This window comes from Amblyomma americanum, chromosome 3 (genome assembly GCF_052857255.1).
Source record: "Amblyomma americanum isolate KBUSLIRL-KWMA chromosome 3, ASM5285725v1, whole genome shotgun sequence".
NCBI lineage: Eukaryota > Metazoa > Arthropoda > Arachnida > Ixodida > Ixodidae > Amblyomma > Amblyomma americanum.
The window spans coordinates 101,886,999-101,906,075 of record NC_135499.1 but is presented as its reverse complement, the minus strand read 5'-3'; the positions used below and the strand labels follow the sequence as shown (position 1 = coordinate 101,906,075).

Genomic DNA, 19,077 nt, shown 5'->3' with positions numbered 1-19,077 from the left:
CTCAAAAAAAAAAGGTGCGTATTTGGTTGTAATTTACATAAAGCATCATATTTGAACGTATTGAATATTCAAGTAGTCTAGATGCCGCCTTAAACGTTAATACAGAGTTTTCTTTTCTATTCCAATGTTCATCACGTTTCATTATCTCTTCAGAAAGGTGATTTGATTTTCAGTGTAAAAGTTTATAAATGCCACTTTTAGGACTCAGTTACAACTTTGAATGTCTGGCGCTAAACGAATTCTTTTGAAAGCATGTCAGACATTGAAGCAAGTCCATGGCGTTCTTCTAAATGAAGCTGTTTATGAAGAAAGAAAAACCGGCTAAACTGTTGTTTTTTTTCCCACAGGCACTATGAAACAAATTATTTTTGCAGTTTTCCTCATAGGATGCACAGCACTTGCTGGTAAGTTTTCGTCCCAGTTTTGGTAGTTGAAATTCTAGATAAGTTTTTTCTGTTTGATCATGTGTCATGTAAACTAAACGCTCATATTACTGCAGGTAGTAAAATTGACACTAAAGAATCACCTTTATCGACTTCTCTACAGCACGAATATTTCGTAATGCTACCATTGACCACAACTTCACGGGCAGTTATCCTTTCGGTAAAAACAAAGAGATGAAAACGACCTGGAGATAACATCAGCATGCACGTGCTGGTTTTCCCGCTTACGTCACTTTGATAAAGCACCTGCATTCGCAACCAACACGAGGACACATCCACAAGTGCCTCTGTGTCAATGCCCTCCTATCTGCCTGCTCTCTTTTGTTATGTACCGGTCTCTCTGCGTTGTGTACAGCTCTTTTTTTTTAAATCTCACAATCAGCTTTGTTTATGCGCGTACTTAACGGACACAAGGCACCACTGTGGTGTATCTCTGGTGTTAGGTTTTCCTTCTTTTTAATTTTAAGCTAGACAACTTCTTTTCGTTTTCTGAAATAGCGAGCTCCAAGTGCAGGGTTGTTGTCTCAGTAGAAGCTTATTCTCTCTCTCTCTCTCTCTTTCTATCTCTCTTGTTTTTATTTTTGAAAGTTTATTTCTTAATTTGTCTGTATCACGGTGCGTTTATTATCTCGGTTTACGCCTTGCATATATTACATTTGGCAATCGTTATTACCTTCTTTCGTTGCTATACCCACCATGTTAAAATTCAGTTTTATGGAAGAACAATGAAGTTACTTCAAAATAACGCGATGGTGCTGCATAACGATATATAGTGTGAGAGAATAGATTCATGCGATGTTTCCAACCACGCCACCTTTTAATTCATACCACGACGCTGGTTTGCTGAAAACACACTTGTCGGCCAACTGTCGACCCTCAGATGCGAACTGAAGAACAAATTCTAACACAGATAACACACAGTGGGAAACAATAACGTAAAAATGTCCACTGTTTCTCCTATGCAGCTTCTTCCAACAGTGCAGGAGAGATTGAGCACCCGTTTGACTTAGTCATAGACCAGGAATCAAAGCGCGTCGGAGTGGAAGCCATTCAGGTCGGTGAAGTGCTCCGTGCAATTGCCCGTGGACTACGTGAAACCGCTCGGCCTGAAGATCAAGCTGAAAATGAGGTAACATTTTCGTTATAGAAGGATTAATAAATCCTAGGAAAGTTGCTATCTTCTTCTTGAAACGAAATGGTTGAATGCGGTCTAATATTTCCAGTAAAAACTTGTAACAAGCAGTTTTCCAACGTCTTGTACGCAAGCACAAAAATACGCAATGACAACCACGCAAATTGCCTCATTTTGTGGTCAAGCAAAAACGATATATTGTTTCAATTCAATGGTAAAAAAATTGTGGCATGTGAGCTAACAAAAAAACCTGTATAATGACACAAAGTTTTGCACTAAGATATTGCTTCACCAAATGAACCTCGTGACTTGATATTTTCTCATGGTAAATTTCGTACTGTTTCAGCACGTTCTACTGCTTTGCTAGAGCTTTCTTTATGACACCTTTTTGGCTGGACCGGAAAGCAAAGTTCACCACATTCGAGTGTCCTCTTTCTGCAGGATTCATTAGTTGCACATAATCTGCAATTTCCAGCATTTCGAGTTGCGTGCGATTCTTCTGAATCATCGGTTGCGAGTAACAGCCGTGTATGCATTTGTAGCTGAAGTAATTTTTTGAAGCAATGTGCTTGAGAAATTAGCTACTAAAGAGTCCACAAACAATGATCATGCCCAGTTTCTCAATGGAGAACCTTTGTTTGGTTCGAAGCGAAAGAAATGTACACACCAATCACCCCTCCCTCCCTGTGCTTCACTCGTGATCAGTAAGCACAGGTTGCTAGGAGTTTGAAACTCCTACCAGCTAGAGTAGAATGGGTTAATTCTGCATGTTAAAACAATATTCTTCAAAACGTAAAAACAGGAAAGAAGCCAGTAAAGTTGAAAGCTTATCGTAGCTTTAGCTACCAAGCAATGCTTGGTTATTTGTCGAGGGATCACTTGGAGGGGGTAGCGGAGAACATAAAATGGCTTTGATGATCAGCTAAATGCCCTGCAAGGCTTTTTGGACTGTCCTTCATGCGCTGCCGTCTGGAAACTTTGCAATAGGTTGTAGTTAAAGACGATTTCCTGTTGTAAATTAAAACCGGTGCGTGACCATCAGATCATATTCATGAAACTCTCAACCACAGTCAAGTGCAAAAATCTTGACCAGCGTGTAAGTCTAAATTTCCACGCATACTTCTAAACATACTCTAGTTAAGTGTATGACGCATTACTCTTCAATGCAAAAGCTTTATTCGCACCACCAAGTCGAAAAGTTTTGGTTGTTATTTTACCAACACCCATCCAAAATTGAAAGACACTTATGCCTCTTACAGACAGAGGAGTACTTTATCAAGAAGCTTTGGAAGAAGACCAAGAACGCAGTCAAGAAAATAGGCAAAGGCATCGAGAAGGGCGTCAAGGGAGTGGTCACCACAAAAGCCGCTGACATTGTGAAAAAGTTCCTGCAAGACAAGCTCGGCGTCTACGCCCTCGAAGACGGAAAGACTTACAAGGACTTCCGCCAGGACATGGCCCAGGAGTTCGACCGGCTTGGTGGTAATCTGATCGTGAAAGGCGCCCAGCTGTGCCAATGCAGCGGCCGCAGGAAGCTCGATGACAGGGAAAGGAGTTTTGTCCAGGGGATTGTCGATGCACTATAAATACGAGGCTGTAAAATGCCCTTGTGTGTTGCCTCGTTTCTTCGTATCACAAGCCCTGAAAATTCGTGGCCCCAAAGCTTAAGCAATAACAAAAACAGATACTTTTCTTAAAAGGAATGTTCCTAGTTTCACAGCCTCTTACCTAGTTTTCTCCATTCGTGCGCGCACTGAAAGACCCAGCGAGAACACGTGCCCCAGAGGTGGTGGGTTCTTATCAGCGCCCACTCCCCTACAGCCGGCCCACTTGGGCAGCGGGTGGACAAAATTAGGTCATTTACGTCGATGAGGACCTCTCATTCGGTCAGCACTGCAAAACACAACACACATTTATCTTTATCATGACCAGCTTAGGACTACAGAAGGAAAAATGCATCTCTCAATCAAATCCTAGTGTTATCTATCTCGGTTCGGCTACTCCCATATTATGGCAGTGATTTTTTATACTCGAGAAGGCTACATTTGCCATTCATTCGTAATATCACCAAAGGCACGGAAATATTTTGTCCAACACGCGGCGTTCCAAGAGCATACAAGGCAAAATTGCTTGTGAAGGCTGTTAAATTACGTGACTAATTACCGACCTGAATTTTGTTCCTATGCATTTCAGTTACATTCGCAATTGATGCTGACAAAAATTAAATAATTCACATGACAAATATTTTCAAACAGTAGCGCAATTACTTTTAAAATACTTTCTAGTTTTAATGCGTGCTTTTCATGAATCATCAACGTGTTTTCATAACCAGAGCGCTTGTAAGCCTTTCCCGTTTTTTTAAAATTTTCTTGCACTACAGGAACAACTAAGCTTCAAAGCAGGCGACAAACATTTTGCAATTCATTTGCAAAGCATTTGCAGCCTTGGGCACCACTCAGAAGTCGTACTATTGCTGATGTCGCTTTTCTTAAGGCAGTTAGTTTTTTTAGGTGCGTCTTGTAATCGAGGCTGGTTCATTTAAAAGAATTCTTCGTCAGCGTCACGTGTGGGTGTGGCAGAGATTTCTTGTTCACATTAGCAGCTCCTGATTTTACGCAGCTCAGTGCTGTGTCATAGCACTAATTGCAAAACGTAACGATAGTTCTTCTATTAAGGTATCCACAACGCCGTTCAATTTGCACAGCCCCAATTTAACTCTCGCCCGAAGAAAGTAGAGTAAAATAAAAGCTATGTGCTGTCTGAAAACGCGTTGTGCACATTCTGTGCTCATAGCTCTGAACTCTGCTCAGTCAACATTCCGTTCCCTCTTCCTCTTTTTTTCCCCATACGTCGAGCAATTAGGAAGATAAGACCAAAACATGTGCTTGCAGTCCCTGAGCAATTCAAGTAATAATGAAAGACGTTTCGGAACTCGTACGGGTTTCTTGTTCACAATGAGGTGGGCAAAGCAAGTAGGCGCATTTTACGCGGAAATTTTGTGACGTAATGACTGGTAGTAGATTAGTGTCATGCTTACTACAGCGCAATTCATGGTCCCGGTAGTCGATTGGATGATTGATGATTCAAGGAGAAGGCACGTTGTCAGGTTTCGCTCTTTGCCTAAAATTGCTGCGTTGTCCCAGCCAACCTGATGGACTGGTTCATATGGGTGTTCAGCAAGCACACTTGATGCGATATATTTTTTTTTTACTTCGCGCTGGTGTTCCTTTTTCCGCCGTGTAAACTTGCCCGTCTCAGCGATGTAGGTCGGATTGCAGCCGCCACAAGGAATCCGGCAAACAACACAAGGGAAGTTGATATACGGGAGCCGGTCTTAAACGCTGACGAGCACGTTACGTAACTTGCAGGTTGGCGCGTGTGCAATGCGCAAGTCATACTTGGCAAACACGTGGGACAAATCTTCGCTTATCCCGCGAACTTGTGTAATGCTTGCGCTGGGGAAAAATTTTTTGGATTAGCTGCCCTTCGTTGGACCACTTTCTTTTCAATTCTTGCATTTAAAGGAGCAGGGTAGCCATATCCAGAAAGTTCCTTCCGCGCCACTTTCAGCTCGGATTGCATGCGCTTTTTCTTTGTCTAGTTACGCGTGGCACGTGTCATAAGGGATGTAGGGACCGACTTCTTGTGAGCCACGGGGTGATAGGAGTTAAAATCAAGGTAGCAGCCTTTTTGTATAGGCTTGCGGTAGACGGTGAAGGATAGGTCGCTTCCTTTCCGGTGCACGAGGATGTCACGGAACGCCAGGCAGTTGTCTTTTTCAATTTCCACAGTAACCTGAAAAATTGGGTTTACCACATTCAATTCCTGTAAAAGCCTGAAGGTGTCTTATCTCTGTAAAATACGGAAAACGTCACCCACGTACGAGTAGGATTTTTTCGGTCTTGGTGTGAAACCCGCGAGTACTTTAGCTTCAAGAGCCTCCATTACAAAGTTGGCAGTTGTAACCAATATGGACGTGCCCATAGCGGTGCCATGTGTGTGCTTGTAAATCTTGGCGCGGTACAAAAACACGTGTTGCTAAGGCAGAAGTGCAGTAACGTCCAGATGTCACCAACGTCAAACTGCGTGCGTCCAGCGAGAGCAGGGTCCTTTTTTAAGACGTCTTCACTTGTGGTGACGGCAAGATTAATGGGTACACTAGTGAACAACGACTCGACGTCGAATGAACCCGTCATGTCTCCTGCGTCTAATTTCAGGTTGTAGAGCTTTTCAACAAAGTCAGAGGAATTTCCCACACGCGTGTCGGTTTTGCCGGCTAAGGGCCTCAGTACTCCTCTGAATATATGCGGGTCGCAAGGAGGCGTCGGTCTTGTGGATATTGAGTAAACTGTAAACTGCCAGGGCCGAGCCGTTGGTGCAGGGAAGGCGGTGGTACAACCTCTTCTTTTCGGGAGCTATGAACTTGAACAGGTCGGCCAGAAGTTCTTGAAGTTTCCTTTGTAGCATGCTTGTCGGATCGTAAGACAAAGGAACGTAATTCTGCTTGTCTTTCAGCAAGCCCAACATTTTCTGGTCGTAGCCTCCTCTCTCAAGTACCAGAGTTGCGTTCCCTTTGTCGGCAGGTAGAACCACAACGTCGTCGTTTCCGCGTAGGTTTCTTATGGCTTGCCTTTCTAAAGCAGACAGCCTTGTCTCATTTTGCCATTTTCACAGCACCCCGATGGCCCTGGTACGTGCTCCTTCCCGTAGAGATGGTGGCAGTTTATGGACGGCCTGTTCTACGGCGCAGATCACCTTCCTCGTGTCCGGTGCGCGATCAACCTTGAAATTCAGCCCGCGGGAAAAGACGGTGATCTCTTTGGGTGTCGGCTGGTAGGAATACAAGTTCAGCAGATCCATTTTTGGCGTTTGTTTCGTTTCGTTTGGCCTTAAAGCTTGACGCTTTCTTTATTGGGAAGCTTTGCACTGCCGCTTCCTTACGCTCACAGTGAAGTTCGGGAGTGGTTTGAACAACATGTTCTAGCAGGGGACTGGCAAAAATGCATCTGTCTCGAAGCTCTTGATCTTCTGTCGGCATTCTTGTTGTCACCACTTCGCGCACTTTTGCGTGCGCTCCCCGACACCCTTAGAGCATGTGGGTGTAGCGGTCTCGGTCACAGAGGAGATGCCCTCGACTCAGCGAGGCAAGCTCAGCCGGAGACCTGCTACCAAGTGACAAGGAGGTTGGTCGTTTGGTACCCAGCTTTCGACGGTCGCAAGCCAGAGAATGGATCGGAGCCAAAGGTTCACAAAACAAAACAAAGTTTATGCAGCTGAAAGACGATACAGAGTAGTTCACAATCACTCGTAGGAGCAGATACGAAGTGATTTACAAATACAAAAAACTCTTGCAAAGTAACAATAGAGAGAGATACAATTAAAGAAAATTTTTGCACCTAAAGTGCACTAACACAGAGAGAGACAAATAATGAAAACACCATTTGTTCACCAGGCACTGTGACAGTGGACGACCTGAGGAGCACGACGGGGCTGATCCGCAGGCTGGCGCACGTTGCCTCGCTGGTCCTTGGCTGGTCGAGTGGTGTTCTCCCGGGAGTCGAGCGGGCGCGCTTGTCGGAAGCTTGAACGGTGGCTCGGGCTAACAGACAGCGGTTGCAGCCCCTCATTTATAGGCGCAGAGTGCGTTTGTTTGTTCTTCGCGCCAAGGCAGGCGCGCACACACACGCAGCTTCAACTGCACAAACTGCTTCCAATTCTCGCGCCGGGCGCGCGACCCCATTGGTCGATTGCGGAAACCACCGTCCAGAAAAATCTAGGTCATTCTCGCCACGCGGAGTCATCGGCGCAAGAGCGAAGGGGAGAGGGTATCACTTTAGTGCGGTCAAGGTCATGCCCTCTCCGTCGACAACGAGCAGAATCTTCTTCGACATTCTAGAGAAATCGACGCCGTGCGTGGCTAAGTTTACTTTGGCGCCGCGCCGGCGAGTTGAGTGCAAAGTTACGCACCCCCCGGGGTTCCTTCGCCGCTGTTTTTTTTTGTTTTATTTTACAGCGCGCGGGCGCGATTGCTTACGCGCAGCGCCGTTTTTTCTAATATGCGCCGAATTTTGTGACATGAGCTAGTACTAGCTTCTGTGCTTGTGGCACGGCCTGATGGCCCCACAAAGTCCGCACGGACGTCTTGAACGAAGAGATTTAGGCACCAAATTTTCATTCTTGCATGTCTGGTTGAAGATGAGATGGGTCTTGAAAACTGCAATTCTTGATACCAATGAAACATAACGCCGTATTTGTGTCACTGCTCCTTCTCCGTAAACACACCTGTAGTACATGTAGTCAAATATTGGACGAGAATTCGTCTGGTCAGGCACAGATGTGAAAAAAAAATTGCCGTGGTTTAGCTCTGGTTAAACCTGGAGTGACACGATAGCTACAGCTGGCCGAGTGGAGCTCGCCCAGTCGAATTGCAAAGTCAGTATTTCGCCGCTGCGTGTCGCTGGGCGTTCCCTATTCAACTTCGTCCCTGGATGCGGATTCACTGTCTCTCCCTTCTTTCCCTCTCCTCTCCTCCCCTACGCGGTTTCGCCAGCACGCCGCGCCGCCGGTAGCTGCCACGGTGGCCACGGCGCCACCACGCTGAAGGCTCGGAATGCTAGAGTAATATAGCCGCGCGGCGCGCCCACCAGCTGCGTGCTTTGACGTCACTCCGCGCATGCGCACAACGGACGAAGTGGGCGGCGTCTGCTCCGCCGTCGGCGCAGCGGCGAGGCGCGCGGCGCGCACAACAGCTGCGGGCTATAATGTCACTCTGCGCTTGCGCACAGCTGGCAGAGAGGTGGTGCCACGGCTCAGCGCAAAGCCACGCTGACCTCGCGAAGTGGCTGGCGTAGTTTAGCTCACGCTACAAAAATATGTTTGCAGTCGCTGACCAAGTCGAGCAATGATGAAAGACGTTTCGGAACCCATACGCGTTCCTTGTTCACAATGAGGTGGACAAAGCAAGTAGGAGAATTTTAAGCGGAAAATTTGTCACGGAATGACTGGTAATAGATTTGCGGCATGCTTTCTGCAGTGTGGTTCATGGTCGCGGTGGTCGATCGGATGAACGACGATTCAAGAAGAATCCATGTTTTCTGCCAAAGAACGAAATCTGACAACGCATCTTCTCTTTGAATCATCAATCATCCAATCGACAACCGGGTACCATGAACCGCACTGCAGGAAGCGTGGCACTAATCTAGTACCGTCATTACGTCACAAATTTTCCGCTTAAAATGCGCCTACTTGCTTTGTCCGCCTTATTGTGAACAAGGAACCCTTGTGGGTTCCGAAACGTCATTCATCATTGATTGACTTCGTCAGTAACTAAATAAATAAATAAATTGTTCTTAGGGGGGAAAGGAAGTGGCGCAGTGTCTGTCTCATATATCGGCGGACACCTGAACCGCGCCGTAACGGAAGGAATAAAGGAGAGATTGAAAGAAGAAAGGAAGAGAGAGGTGCCGTAGTGGAGGGCTCCGGAATAATTTTGACCACCTGGGGATAATTAACGTGCACTGACATCGCACAGCACACGGGCGACTTAGCGTTTTGCCTCCATAAATACGCAGCCGCCGGGGTTGGGTTCGAAGCCGGGAACTCTGGATCAGCAGCCGAGCGCCCTACCCACTGAGCCACAGCGGCGGGTGGTGACTGCAAACATATTTTTTTTATCAGGCATAGAAGTAAAAAAATGGTCAGTGACTGCAAACACATTTTTTCACTTCTATGCCTGACCAGACGAATTTTCGTCGAATCCTTGACTGCACGATAAGACGAACTGGGCAACAAAAAAGGATAACTCTAGCACAACAAAACGCTCGCCTTCTTTACTGCGCTTGAGTTGCAAAAGAGTGGGGACCCGAGTGATTTCTTTCCTGGAGCTACCTTTACCGTTTGAAGCCACCGTACTAGGTTATTGGTGCGATAGCATTATAGCTATCCTTCCATCAAAACTCTTCCGTTGGATGTCAGATTCTGATTGCTCGAGACAGTCATATTGTCACCGTTGTCCCGTGACTACCAAGAAACAATCACAGCGCGCTGCAAAATTTGAAAATCCGTCAGCACCGGATGGGCTGGCAGGCTGCGACAGTAGCTGCATCGCTACCAGAGAGGACAAGCGTAGCAAGAGGCGTAAGAGCGTCAGGTGGGCTGATGACGTATTAAATAAATATAACACTTTATTGCGGCGAGCGGCACTTGAACCCGTGGCGGGGCGAGCAGATCGTCTTCGCTGGAAACTACATTACACCACTACGCCGTCGTGCAGCCGAGCATTCCGCGTGTCTAACTGCCAGTCTGTCCCGCGGTACTTTGGATGTCCTCGTCTTCATCAAATTCCATCCATGCACAATGGGTCCAGAATACCCCGATATCGTGTTGCCCTCTTAAAGCTTAACATGAATTAAGCGGCCTCATAAATATTTTATTGATTCGGCCAAGTCATCGTCGGATTCCGTTCGGGAATGTTGGCGCCATAAGCGCTGTCCACCCTCACACGTAGAAACGAGGGCTTGTGGACACCGCTGAGCTCTTGGCCAATGTAACTATGAGCGCCTATGTGCGTGCTCTGACTAGTGAAAGTATGAAATGCGCCTTTACCCCTTCAGTTGCACAAGCCAAGACAGCGTTGGAAACCGGTGGCCTCGGACGCATAAGACCCTTTACGGACGCACTGTCGTACCGACTGCCGACGACAATTTTTTTCTTCGTTGTGCGGACGCCGCACATAGCCGACTTAAACACTGCGCCTTGAATTCCTCTCGCAGCTTCTACTCTCCCACAAACGCTGAACTTGCTTCAAATTTACGACTGGGGGACACACGAGTCTCCGACAATCACTGGCGAGTGTCACCTCACACCCGAACATTGCAGAACCCCCGGCCTTCCCGCGGCACCTAGTACGTTCAAAACGAAAACGGCGAACTCCACGTGGTCTTAAAAAGCGTACCAAACGGGACAGGGTGACATGAGCGCTCGAGACAATCATGTCCAGACTGAGTGGACGCAACAGAGGAGCGGAGCTCACACAGGGGCGTTCTTTGATATCTCCGGCTAACATTCCTCTAAACTCATTTGCGGACTTCAATAAATCAGTTTCCTCCACCAACGTGAGTGTCCGCTAGCATACCTGATTCGGCCTATAGCTGCCAACCCATAACGTTTGCCGAGGCCTGCCGCGCGTTGTTCCTGCTTTGGAGGCGCACTGACTGCCGTACGAGAAAGCTAAGCTTTGTCGGCGCGAAGAGAAGTGACGCATTTTTAACCAAATTAAATCTGAAAGTAATTAAGGAGTCAAAGTCATTATAACATTACAGATTACTGGTAAAAGTAATTAATTGCTATAACTGATTTGCAGTAATCTAGTCACTACCATGTCTGCCCAGGAGCTCAAAAGCGTATGTGACTTCAACATATTCGTTGTCATGCGTAACCTTAGTACATCAGATGGCATTAGTCCCCTTCCGCACTTGCACTTGACCAGCGGCGGCGGCGAAAGCAGCAACGCAAGGGGTGCGCCCGCAATCCGACATACTGCAGTTCTTCGCCAGGCTAACGGCGATTCTAAACCTGGTGGACCAAGCAAGCAGCAAGAACGACAACGATCCGCCCCTCCAGGTAACGACGCGCTCAACGCCAGCCAGCATCAGACAAAAGGAAGAGGACCACCTGTCTTCTTCACACTTACTCAGCGGCGGCAGGTTGGTGTAGTTTCCACTCATTCAAGCTTATGTGACACTTCTGCCGAACAGTGCCGCCACGGTGACTGAGTGGTTACGGCGCTCGGCTGCTGGCCCGAAAGACGCGGGTTCAATCCCGGCCGCGGCGGTCGAATATCGATAAAGGCGAAACTCTAGAGGCCCGTGTACTGTGCGATGTCAGTGCACGTTAAAGAACCCCAGGTGGTCGAAATTTCGGGAGACCTTCACTACGGCGTCCCTTATAGCCTGAGTCGCTTTGGGACGTTAAACCCTATAAACCAAACCAAACTTCTGCCGAACAGCGCCGCTGATTGTGCTTTAGCTTGCACTATTGCTGTAGTTGATTTTTATTGTACCGCTTGCATTTTTCGATTACGGGTGCTACGGGTGAATCTGATCCTGGTATATGTCAGGTTTGTAATCAGTCATTTCCTGCAAAAGGGTTGTGCCTTACCTGCTCAGAATCCGCGTACGGTTATCACGTAGGTGCCTCTTCAAATACGTCCAAGACTGCCCACAAAGCAATGAAAGAGAGTGTCAAAGAAAGTTGGAAATATTAGACGTGTGTAATTTCAGCCGCTCGAGGTTCAAGGAAAGTAACAAAATCCCAGAATGAGCAGTCGTTGACTGGAAAAATACTATCAGAAATAAGCAAAAAGTTTTGTGAACTGCCAGAAATCAAACAAAAGTTATATGTCGTTTTCCAGGCCAAAGAAACGGTGGAAAATATGTAAAAGTGTTTTCTGTATCTTTCAGAACAGTATGATCAAGTGCTCGTTGAAATGAAGCCACAATCAACTGACATTGCTGCTTTAAAAAAAGGGGGGTTGAAAAGATTGAGTCAAAGAGCCATGATCAGGAAGTCGGGAAACTGCGAGAACAAATAAACAGTCTGGAACAATACAGCACACGGAATAACTTGGAAATACATGGACTGAAAAAAAGCCAAAAATGAAAACCTGCTCTATAGAATGAGTACTCTAGCGCAAGATTTACAACTCGCCAAGCTGACTGAACATTACATAGAAGGCCTTCATAGACTACCGGCGAAACGTGGCAAAATCCCGGCAGTCCTGGTTCGTTTTTCTTCACGTCTAACAAAAGATAAGTCGATGGCAAGGAAGCAAAGTATGCGGGAAGCAGAATCCACAGTGTACATCCTTGACAATTTAACACCGCAGAACAAAAAGCTACTGTGGATGATGAAAAAAAAGGCTACAGAAGAGGAGTATGGATATGCTTGGCAAAGTAATGGAAATCTGTTTGTGCGCAAGTGCCAGGGTGAACCGGCAATACGGATTGCATGTGACGCCGACCTCGAAAAGATGATTTACATGGGTGCGCTTTTCCAGCGCCCTGTTTATTTTTTTATTTTTTTCATGGCATCGCCAACTGAGCCTCTTTACTATGATGCTTTATCTTTTTAATTCCGCTGTGCGCAGTTCTCTTGTTCACGAACATGAGAGGATGTCAGCCTTTCACTTGAATATTGTAAGCATGAAAAACAAGCAAGTTGAAATTCAAACAGATCTGGGTTCCCTGAATCATAGGTTTGTTATACTATCATATACGGAAACATGGTTCACAAGTGAAACTGATGTTGTGTATTTTCCTGGATACAAATTCGAAGGCGCGTTCAGAGGAAACCGCAGAGGAGGCGGCGCTGCATTGTACGTTAAAGAAAATCTTGATTATGAAGTCTTATCACATTTTTCGTTTGTCTGCCCGCCCTACGAATCAGTTGCCTTAAAATGTTCTGGAACACTGCTTCCTTGCATTTATTGACCCACATCTAGGGAAACTGCTCAATTTATCCAGTTTATGCGCGAGCTTCTTGCATATGCATGTATTGTAAATATGCCTGTTGTTCTATTTCGAGATTTCAATATTGATCTTTTGACAAACAGTTCACTACGACGTTCTTTTTATGACGCCATTGAGACATTTCATTACACCAATATAATTCAGTCACCATCAAGAACAACTTTAGATAAAGTCTCCTTCATAGATGTGTGTGTTGCAAATCATGGGTTACCGAATGTCCTGTCGGGTGTGCTCAGAACTGATTTAAGAGTTCATATACCTATGTTTTGTTTCTTTCCACGGGCAATAAGAAAACGAAAAGAACTTCCAGCACAGCATGTAGTATATCGAATTTTTAACTAAGAAAATCTTGTTGAGTTTAGATCGATGATAGAAAGCATTGACTGGAGCGACGTACACAATGAGTTAAATCCTAGTATAGCGTACGATATCTTCCTTCAGTTAGTAAACAGCAAATACCATACCGCATTTCCTTTGACAGTCAAAAAACCCAAAAACGGTCTTGAAATCCATGGGTAACTAAAGAGTTATACAAGCGGATTCAAGCCCGTGATAAGCTTTTCACAAATACATCCGATGTAAAGATACAGTTAAACTGAAGGAATACAAGAAAATAAGAAATAAGCTATGTTCCGTGATTAAAAAAGAAAAGAAAGAATACTACAAGAATAAATTTGCAGCAGTTTTTAACTGCCCTAAAAAATCTGGAATTGTCTTAATGATCTCCCGGGAAAGGCTACAAGCCCCATTCTTAGCACATTAACATTTAATGATGTTTAATACAGTGGGGCTGCTTTGGCGGACAAGTTTAATGTGCACTTTCTACCCACTGGTGAGTCGTTAGAGAAATAAGGCAAAATATGAAATTGATCAGTATATGGTCTCCACCGTTGGGAGTTCTGCATTCTTGAATCCGTGCGAGCATGAAGTGTTCACATTCCTTAAAAACCAAGATAAATCCACTGCCTCAGGTGTAGAAGAACTCCTACAGTAATTCTTTATGCAGATGATACTAGTGTGCTTTTTTCGGCAGGCATCCTAATAATATTCAGGCTGAGCCGTATGCATGGTTACATGAATCATCCTTATGGTTGAATATAAATAAACTAGAGTTAAATGTTAGTAAAACAAAGGTTATTGGGTTTAGAGATCGCAACAAGACTGAAGAATTTGCAATTCAGCTTACCTTCGAAAACAGTGTAAATGAACGCGTTTCTTTCTACAAATTTTTAGGTGTCATTTTTCAAGAACACGTGAACTGGACCCTGCCTACTAATAAGATTCATGCCAACATATCTAGGTCACTGTGTGTGCTGTATAAAATGAGAGACATTGTTCCCAAATGGCTGAACTGCCAATTATAATACACCTTAATTCATTCGCGTCTTCACTATTCTTTACTAATTTGGGGGTGAACAACAATAATTAACCTCATGAGGTTGATAATGTTGCAGAAAAAAACCATACGATAAAATCTTGCCTATAATCATCACACAGCTTTGTACTTTTTAAGGCACTCCGTTATAAAGTTGGATCAATTATTTGAATTGAAATTGCTTTGTCATGTCTTTTAGGAATACAAACTGTATCCATATAATATGTTGAATTACACTCAACTAGTAATGCTCCTTACAAGTTAAGACACGACCACTACCCATGCCACTTGTGAGAACGAACTATGGTACCCAAATGCTTTCCTATTTAATTCCCAGTATTCTTAATAAACAAACACAGGCCATGAAAAATTTTCAAAAGTATGGGTCCGAGAAATCGTTTAAAAAGAATGCTTCATATTGCCTGTTTTCTTGTTCTAGCGATTAATGGGTTGTTGGTAGAAATATTCATTGTTTCTGATGTTTCGTTAACTGTGCAAACTATCTTGGATTTCTGACTTCATACCTTGTAACTATTAAGTGTATAATTTAGTCATTGCAAAAGTATGCACTTTTCTCATTGTTCACTTTGTTTTAAAAGTGCGTTCTCTATGTAATAAGTGCATGATACTATTGTTCCTTTCGCTGCCTATTCTGAGCTGAGCGACGGTTGCTTGGGCCCCGTCAGGCAGATCACATGTGCCTTTTGCCCCTGCACCCGAGACCTTGTTGTCTGAATAAAAAATATATATCTATCCGTCTAAAACACAGTGCAGTAGTGGTAGGCTGCGCACTAACTACGGTCAGTGCAAGCAAAAACATTAGTTTGAGTAAACAAAGCAAAAGGAGTAAGAAAGAAAAAACGCGACTAACGACGATAATGCCTTACGCCAACAGAACGCGAAAGAATTTCGGTATGGAGCGTTACTGCGTGAACTAGAGTTTCTTGCGAACGACGTGTACGACCTTGGATCGGGGTTCTTGCAATGGCTGTAGGGTTCCGTCTGGGGACTCTCCATAGGTGACCTCTGTTATAAGTACGACGCAATACATTGTGTGGTCCAGAGTAAGACATATCTTGTTTTATTACAAGCCTTGGTAGCGTACGGGTGTCCGCACCCAAATATTCGCTCTCCATGCTTCGGATTGAAGTGTCGGAGCGGGATTTTGCAGCAGCGCGCAGGCGCACTTTGCTGCCGCTACCTGTAAATGTGGGCGAGTAGGCTGGCTTCGGGGTGCACTGAGCGAATTGCTCAACATTCAACATTAGCTGGCGATCATCATTTGTCCACGCAAGCATGGAGTTCAATATTGTCACGAAGTGGTGACTGCAATCCGGAGATTGAGAAAGACTGCGAAAGTGGCGTCTAAACGAAAGTCTATATTTGGGCTGACTTGGGCCCACAATGGACTGAATCACTCGGCGTCGGCGTAGCAACCAGCGTGCTCGGCGGGTCGTCGAACAGAATGCCAGCCGCTGTCGGCCGTGCTTAATTTAAAGCTGATAGCGAGCTTTCGAGGTAAAGTGTGCAAATTTACTGCCACATTCTCGGGCACTGTAGAATCAGGTCTGCCTGGATGCGATCAGTCGAGATAAATCTGGTCGCGTCTTGCATCGCAAACAAAGTGATAAAGCGACGTGTCGGCATCTTTATAGAATGAACAAATCAACACTGCAAAGATTCGCTGCATTACTCCCCTCTCAAAGAAGCATATCGCCCTAATGCATGAAAACAAATAAGGTGACTAGCAACAAATAAAACGCAGCGTGCGAAAATAAACACAGAGTTTAAGTACACAGCGTCCTTTAGCGCACATAATAGGGCTTTATACAGAGGACATGAACAACTCCTGGTCGTACGCGGTATCGCTGGAATGCAATAATTTCGTCAGGAACGACTTCATAGTCCAGTTCACCTTGCCTACGAAGAACCTTGTATGAGCCAAAATAGCGGTGCGAAAGCTATTCGCTCAATCCAGGCGGCGATTTGGCACCTAACCCAGACTCAGTCTCCTGGCTTGTACTCCGCGTTAGCTCTAAGACAATAATCACTGAAAGGAGGCGAGAGGTTAGTCTCTTCGGGGATCAAATGAAGTGCCACAACCATTAGTCCTTTCAGGGATCACCGGCAGAGGGCTCATAACTGTTGGTCTCTTAGAAAAGGACTGCAACAATTAGTGCCCAGGAGCAGCCGCTTAAAGAAAACATGCAAACAAAGCGGGATTTCCTGCGCAATTTGGAGTGGGATAGTCTGGGCGCAAGTGCTTATTACATATAACAAAAAGAAAGGAAACAGAAATAAACACACATGTAGGTACCACGATTTCAACTCACAACCTTTGAATCTGGAACCAAGCACGAATATCACCAGGCCACCACAACAGACTGACCGGAGCGGAAGATAAACGCCTTATATACGGAGCATACACATTGCTTGCGTTTAACGTTCGCAGTTTAATAAAACGAATTGCTGTTAAGAGCTGAGTATATATTGTGGTTTTGCTGTCATATATGATTTTAAAACAAGCTAAGGGATGGCTTAATGTATACGCAGAGCGGTTTAATTCATGTTCTTGGCCAAAAAAGTGTCGAACCGACCATATGTTCTGGCAGTACTTGGCAACCACAAATCCTTGTTTTCTTTTCTTTTTTTTGCGGATAGGGTGGCCTTATTTGGAGCAACCAGCAAGTGCAGGTTGCGGCCTATCGAAAATAAATACAGAAAACCGTGGATCACTTCGTTTTGTTTCTTTTTTTGCTGGAAGGCAGCGGTTTTGGGGAATAGAATATTTGCCGCTCACCGCTTCGCTAAATGGCGCCGGTACTTACACAGCATCGGATAAGGTCGTTAACAAAGGGCAATGAAATGAAACTACTTACAGTCGCTCAACGCTAAGCCTTCCAACTCGCATTCGACATGTATTTTAGGTCATAGTACTTATGTACTTTCTCAGCTGCCGGTCGCTTTTGTTCCACGTTGCCTTTTTCTCACGCAAAACAGTCTATCCGCTACGGCACAGAAAGCGGCGGTGCTATCACTGGCCTCGTGGCTCATTCACACTTGGGCATTCGGCGGCGAGAGCGAGCGAAATCCGCCGCCGCCGAAATGGTGCTTCGTTAACAGTTCCCGGCCACCACCTCGCAGCTCTTTGCGTACGCAGATATCGTTAGAAAAGTGTATAAAGCTACGTTGTCGATGCGCCACATGTGTATGCAAGCTTACGTACAATAAACGCAGGTATTTTGCGCGACTCTTACACCATATCTCACAATCCCTCTTTTAGCTCAGCGTGTGCAAACAGAGACGCAACGATAATGACGACTATGATTATGTCGTGGTCACAGCCTTTACACCTTTACAACAGGTGTACATCTGACACCAGAGTCTAACCTAGATGTAAACGAAATGTGCAGACTAGTGCGCCGCCATCTGCTTGTTAGGACGGCGAACATTTTGTCAACAAACCGACGCAATACTTAAGATTAGCAGCAGCAGAATCGTCACCCTAACTGAAAAATAAAGCAAAATTATCACTCATACTTATTTATTTATTTATTTGTTTATTTATTTATTTATTTATTACAACCTCAAAGGCCCCATTAAAGGGGTATTACATGAGGGAGTGGAATTCAGGGCACATAGTTGATTCGATGGATTTTATGAATGATGATGGGTACGACGGTGTTGGGCAAGTCATTCCAGTCCTTTGCAGTGCGGACAAAAAATGATGAGCACTAGTCCGGGCAGGGGGAGGGTAAACGGCCTTCAGGTGGCTCGTGCGGCTGGAGATGCGGTGGGCAGGGCTGATAATAGACTTGATCATGGAGTGATAGTAAAATTGATGAAAAAGGCATAGCCTTGCAATAGTACGGCGGTCTGCTAAGTTTGTAAGATGAGCATTACGTTTTAGTTCAGTGACACTTACATCATAGGAATAGGCCGAGTGGATGAATCTTGCTGCGCGGTTCTGTGTTGCTTCTAGTAAGTTAGAAAGGTTACTTTGATAGGGGTCCCAAACCGCGCATGCGTATTCAAGTTTGGGACGAATGAATGTTAAACAAGCTAACAACTTTACTTATGGAGGAGCTCGGCGAAGGGTTCGGCGAAAATAACCGAGAACACGATTAGCATCGTTAATAATCTGCGTTACGTTTTGTTATAGGTGAGACCAGATGACGCGAGAGACTGGTGCCCCATTTATCTGTCTTGAATGCACTGAAAAAGCAATAACAATGACGGAAACGAAATCAGTCTGAAGTGAGGAGTCCTGCTTTGAAGGGCGCCGCCTTGCTTGTTTGGGGAGTAACTATGAACCGGAGGGAGCAAATTCTGTCGTTTGTTCTTCAGTTAGTCCTTTACAGGCCAAGAGCTAAGTATTTGGTCTGTGAAGTCTGCACACGCACGCACGCAGCCGCAGGTTCTCCTTTCGCGCTGTTCACGGGGAATAACGACTGCTATTGCTCCCACGGGAATAATTTTGGCTAAGAAGGTTGCGTCTACGTGCGTACGTACGTTGAAGCGTCTGGCGTCGGCCCGTCGCTGATCTTTGATCCGTAATCGGGGAAGTCTCCGGGCTTCTTCAGCGCGTTGAAGGTTGTT

At 45.3% G+C, this 19,077-nt stretch overlaps 1 protein-coding gene across 1 annotated transcript; it reads left to right on the top strand.

Annotated features, from left to right (window-relative positions):
* The first annotated feature begins 248 nt into the window (after window positions 1-248).
* LOC144124751 (uncharacterized) lies at window positions 249-3,181 on the top strand. Its single transcript, XM_077657615.1, has 3 exons — window positions 249-404; window positions 1,409-1,572; window positions 2,835-3,181. Exons 1-3 carry the CDS (start codon window positions 353-355, stop codon window positions 3,159-3,161), a joined length of 543 nt encoding a protein of 180 aa, XP_077513741.1. The 5' UTR covers window positions 249-352; the 3' UTR covers window positions 3,162-3,181.
* Window positions 3,182-19,077: the final 15,896 nt, after the last annotated feature.